Source organism: Athene cunicularia (assembly GCF_003259725.1).
Source record: "Athene cunicularia isolate RWA chromosome 3 unlocalized genomic scaffold, athCun1 chr3_part1, whole genome shotgun sequence".
In the NCBI taxonomy this organism is placed as follows: Eukaryota; Metazoa; Chordata; class Aves; order Strigiformes; family Strigidae; genus Athene; species Athene cunicularia.
This window is the reverse complement of record NW_020799097.1, coordinates 87,381,019-87,386,530: the sequence shown is the minus strand read 5'-3', so window position 1 is coordinate 87,386,530 and position 5,512 is coordinate 87,381,019. Positions and strand designations below refer to the sequence as shown.

The 5,512-nt window shown below is 38.3% G+C and overlaps 1 protein-coding gene across 3 annotated transcripts; it reads left to right on the top strand.

Annotated features, from left to right (window-relative positions):
* Positions 1 to 27: 27 nt before the first annotated feature.
* On the top strand, positions 28 to 5,294 carry DPY30 (dpy-30, histone methyltransferase complex regulatory subunit). Of its 3 annotated transcripts, XM_026844473.1 has the most exons (5): positions 28 to 47; positions 470 to 541; positions 624 to 671; positions 1,929 to 2,071; positions 5,000 to 5,294. In XM_026844473.1, the coding sequence occupies exons 2-5, from the start codon at positions 506 to 508 to the stop codon at positions 5,070 to 5,072; spliced, it is 300 nt and encodes a 99-aa protein (XP_026700274.1). In that variant the 5' UTR covers positions 28 to 47; positions 470 to 505; the 3' UTR covers positions 5,073 to 5,294. The 3 variants fall into 3 exon arrangements, with proteins under 3 accessions (XP_026700274.1, XP_026700272.1, XP_026700273.1); XM_026844471.1 differs by lacking the exon at positions 28 to 47 and having other exon boundaries at positions 148 to 541; XM_026844472.1 differs by lacking the exons at positions 28 to 47; positions 5,000 to 5,294 and having other exon boundaries at positions 148 to 541; positions 1,929 to 2,075.
* Positions 5,295 to 5,512: the final 218 nt, after the last annotated feature.

The following is a 5,512-nucleotide window of genomic DNA, read 5'->3' as shown; positions in this document are numbered from 1 at the left end:
CCTCTTCTCCGCGGGGCGGTTGGAGCACGGCCGGGGCCCGGCCCGCGGTGCGGTGGGGGATCCCGGGGCACGGGCATTGTAGCGCGGCGAGCAGGCGTGCGGCTCGGAGAGGGAGGGAGGAAGGGAGGGAGGGAGCGAGCGAGGGAGGAGGGGGGTGTCTCTGCCTCCCCGCGGGCGCTCCCGGCCGGGCAGGGGAGCAGGCTGTCATTGGCGATTCTTGTTTTAAATGGTGAACGCCGTATTTTCTAATCCCGGTACCGTTTTCTTCAGCGGTTGTAACGCGAACGTTAAGACAGTTCGCAGTTCTGTTGGGCAGAAAAACGCGTGCACGTTTGGCGGCGGGGAGCACAGAGCAACTCCTTTCGCTCTCTGGTAGTTGTGCCTTAGTAACCAAGTGATGCAGTATCAGTCAGCTAGCACTGGTCCCAGTCCCAGCCTGCTCACCTGTTTGTTTTTATTGCTTTCTAAGATTACTGAACGCCCAGGAAATTCCACTTTTCACATCATGGAGGCAGAACAGATTATGGAGGGACAGCCGCAGGTATTGCAAGAAATGTTTTAAGTGGATAATGTTACTTTCATAAAAGAAAGATTTTCACTTTGTTGACTGTGTTATTTTACAGGTTCCAGAAAATCCCCATTCTGAATACGGTCTCACTGAAAATGTAGAGGTAACAAAGATTTTGTTGCTGTAAAGTACCGTGGAAGTCACATTCATGATCCATGGGAAAAATGTTGAGTCTTAAGTCTGATGTCAGCAAACATAATGTTCCCAAGAAAGTTAAATGAGAACTGATACAACAGATACTAGTCCCTTGCATAACTATCTGTTAGTCTATTTTTTGTTGTGTTGCTTACATTATGCTAAATGGTACTGAAGAAAATAATGAACCTTTTAATGAGGTGGAGGTTTTTTGGAAGTACCCTCTGATTGTTTTCTACTCTATTGCTATCTATTATGTGTATATATTATGCCATAAAAAGCCAGCCAGATGTTTATTACAGGGAGGGGAATAGGAGGAGTTGATGGCATTTCTACAGAAGTATGAAAAGGAGGAATTCTCTTCATATTCTTGTCAACAGAAATTTGGATTGGAATAATCTAGGCTATCTTTAATTACTTATGCTGAGAAAGAGTAGACACCGTCCATTCTCTCCACTGTTGGTTACAGTATGGGTTAGAATAACAACTCTGACATTTATGGAAGAAATGCCTTCAGTTTTCCTCTAAGATCCTACTGTATGCTAAGCTTTTGCAGAAACTTTTAAATGTCCGTTGTTACTCATCTTCCAGATAACTGCTTGTCTGTATGCCTCAACTTCTATGACAGACCCATATCACCTTAGATATGTTAGTCTCATATCGGCAGATTCGTGTACGTTGCATATGTTTGGTTTACAGGCAGTGGTGGGGTATCCTTTTTTAAGCTACAGTTAATGATGGAAGATGATTCAGCACTTTTTGACCAAAAGGCACCTGGAAGCATTTTGTGTATGTTTTCTTTGAAGTGTCCATCTATACTTTAATAGAGTACGGTCTTCAACCTGAATTTCTTGTGCTTTTAGTATTTTGTGTTAGAAGTGCATGCATACAGGAACTATGTAATTGAGCCTACTCTTTTTAGTAGTCAATTCCTGTGTCAGTCGTACAGAATTTAAACCTGTGAATGCAAAAGCAGAAATAAAAATGAGATTGTGTTTCTTCTGTTTTAGAGAACTTATGAGTTCCTTACACTGTTTCCCCAAAACATAAGAATTTAACAGAAGGCTCTTCTGGATTAGGTTTTTGTGGAAGGAAAAATACACAAATTTTCTTAAAAGATGTAAGGAAGTTATTGTCAGTGGAGAGAGATGGGCCCTTTGTTTATGCTCACACTTCAAAGTAGATGCGACAGCTATTACTGATGTTCATTTTTTTTCTACTTCAGAGGATAGTAGAAAATGAGAAAATAAATGCAGAGAAAACGTCAAAGCAGAAGGTGGATCTTCAGTCATTACCCACACGTGCCTACTTGGATCAGACAGTTGTACCTATCTTGCTACAGGGACTTGCTGTTCTTGCAAAAGAGAGGTAAGATGCTTCAGTGTTCCTTCTTAGGAAAAATGTAGGTCTTAAACTTGGGTCATATGTCACCTTTCAGACCTCATGCACCAGATGTGGTTTTGCTAGTTATAAGAAAGTCATTACAACAGGTTAATGAGCCTATGAATTGCTACGATTGACCATACAGGACATGTTCCTCACTTAGGTGCAAATGGTGTGATAAGACTTACTGAATTTGTGATCTCCCTGTGAGGTGTGCTACTGCGAAAGTTTTCGAGGGAAAAATGGTTTTTTTTATTAATGTTATTACATAATTCACCTTACAAAAGCAAGGCAAGGAATTGTTCTAGTTTTAAACAAGACTTTTGTAGTGTGGAATTATGAAGAGTTCTGCTTGCCATGTAAAAGAAAGACAAATTGGGCCTGACGTGCATCTTTGTTGGAGATTAAAACATTTTCTAAAGGATGAGGCTGACCCTGCACTGTCAACACAGTAAGAAGCAAACTGATATTCTTTGAGTAAAGATTATGCAATCAGGGTGTTCCAAACCCGTCAATGTAGAAGGCTATTTTCCAATAATAGCAAATAGTTGTTCATCTTACACAAAAAGGCTAGAAATTAATTTGGATATCTGAACTATTGGTGAGCCATCCTGCATGTAAAGATTTCTCAATTTTGCTAAAAGAACACTATCAAAAGCTGGTATGAATGACCATAATTGCATGAATTATGGTCAGAACATATTACAGCCAGAACAACCATCACCAGTGTCTTAACCTCAGAAGGAGTTCTGGATTTGAACTGCATTGTACTGAGAGCTAAATAGGTGGAAGGGCACCTTGGATGGTGCACCCCATTTGTACACCTAAGCAGTGTGCAGATCAGTGGGAGTTCTGCTGCAGACTGAATGTAAAACACAGCCTGAGGTGGATGCCCCACACTTACTGTCTGGATACTTGTGTTACAGAAAAACTTTATTTAGTTTTTTTAAAACCTTTGTTCACTATGGAAGGAGCTGTTCTGCATGGGAACTCATCACAGGAGTGAAATTGGAACATTAATAGAAGAGGTTGGGGAACGTACAGGAAAAAACCTAATAGTGTCAAACTGGCTTTTCAGTTGATCATATTAAAACCTCGGGGGTGAAAAAGCTGACCTACCAGCTCTGCTGTATAATATGCTGCTTTAAAACTGAACTGAAAAGTAACTAATGGATGCCAGTTTTTAAGTAATATAGAGGTGTTCAAGGAACAGCCCAGTACATCTGATGACTGTGCTTGGAATTCAGTAGAAATTTTATCATCCAGGATAATAAGCATATGGATAGATGACATATTTAGGAGGAGTCAACACAACTTTTGTCAGGTTTTGTAAGTCTCTTGGAGTTCACTGAAGGAGTCAGCAAGTGCGTGTAAACAGGAATCCAGATGATACAGTCTTTAAATTTCAAAAAGGTTTCGGACACGGTCTTCCACTAAAAGCTTTTAAAGAGAATTAGTCACTGTGGGATTCAAGGAAAAGCCTTTATATGGACAAGGATGATATGAGACAAAGTAAAAGTAAATGATGAGTTTTCACAGTGAAATGAGCTCAACACTAGAATCCTGGAAAGGATCATTTATAACAGTTTGAAGAAGTGGCTGACAAAATTTGTTAATGATACAGAATAGCCTGGGGGTGGTTTGTTTTCTGTTTGTATGTGGTTTTTTTTTTTATAGTTGATTGATTGTAAATAATTGCACAGCAAGTTCATAAACTCGATGTGAAACTATCAAAGACTGCTATGAAAAATTGAAACTGACAAAAAGTGAAAGATTGAATACAAATAAACAGAAAATTATGCCCCTAGGAGGGTAATAAATACCCTAATACTAGTGACAAAATGATAGATTCTGAGTTGACAATTCCCCTTGTGAAAAAATATTTTTAAACTGTTAAATGTATATGTCAGTGCACTGCTTAATCAAAAATAAATTTGGAATGGTAGGATTTAGAAATCAAAGGGGTAAAAACAACCATAATGACACTATTTAAATTTATAGTGTTCTTGTATTTTTAATACTGCGTGTAATTCCAATTCCCCTGTATCCTGGTAGAATGTGAAAAAAGTAAGAAGATTGACAAGGTGGTTGGAAGTGTGGGGAGTGCTATCTGTGTATGGAGTGTCTGAATAGATGGTACCTAGAAAAGGTTTTTGTAAGAGAATATATTAGGAATCTGTTAAATCACAAATAGCATAGAGATGATGAATTGGCAGGGATTGTTTATCTCTTCTGATACAGTAATCAAATTTAAGTGAAACATGTAGCAAATTCATAATGAACAGAAGGAGGTGATCCTTCACAGGTCACATAATCAAGCTATGTAATTTTTTTTACCTCAGGTTGAGGACATTAACATTTTATTTGAGCTCAAGAGGCAACTGGTCAAAGTTGTAGAGGAATCCACCCAGGACTATTAAAGGTGCTAGCTCAGAAGGCTGGTACATGCTTGGAAGCCAAAAGGATGGTCCCGAGAAGTATCTCTGGATGCAATTCTGTTTTTTTAACATTCTTTATAGGTGTATTTGCTCACTGTCAGACCTTTGGTCTGACCCAGTGAGGAATACGTAAATTTGTCATTTATTCTGTGGACAGAATCCAGATTATCAGGATTTATGTACCATAGCTAGAGGAGCGTGGTTTTTTTAAATTACAGACTAAGGCCAGTGATCCAAAGTGTTTACTAATGACTACTTGCAAGTTACAGCACTTCTCAAACTTGAAGTTTTTGTTGATGTTTTGTTGGAAATTTACAGGGTCACTCTAGGTAGTTGGTCATCCCTAAATCAATGCTTCTAAGTGTTTGAGAGGAGTTATGTTACTTTCAAGGGAAGGTGATTAGTTCTTCTTCAGCTACCTAGTTTCATATAACAAAAATAATTGCTTTTGAATTCCTTCTTTTTTTCTTTACAGACCACCAAATCCCATTGAATTTCTAGCAGCATATCTTTTAAAAAACAAGTCACAATTTGAGGACCGAAATTAACTCCATAAAAATGAGGACAATTTGGCTGCTAGACTGAAATGCTTATTTGTCGCAATTTGTTCTCTGCTGTAAAAATCCTTTGGAACCATGATGTTGTCTTTCTTAATCGCACAATTTGCTTTACCTTTTGAGTTATTTAATAAAGAACACTTTACATTTCATATGTTCACTTGTTTTAAACTAGCTATTAAGAGACTTTCAAAATAAAGTACTGAAACTGCACTGCTGGATGAAAGTCTGAATAATTCCATGGGGAATTACCTGAACACATGAAACAAAGGGGAGCAATTTATTATGGAGATCACATGTGTGATAATGTATATAATTTAATTTGATTTTATATAGCACTTTCCACATGCAATATGCCTAAACAGAAAGTGAACAGATTAAGAGCATGTAGAATTTACTTTGAGGGAGTATTGATTAAGGAGAACTTGCTT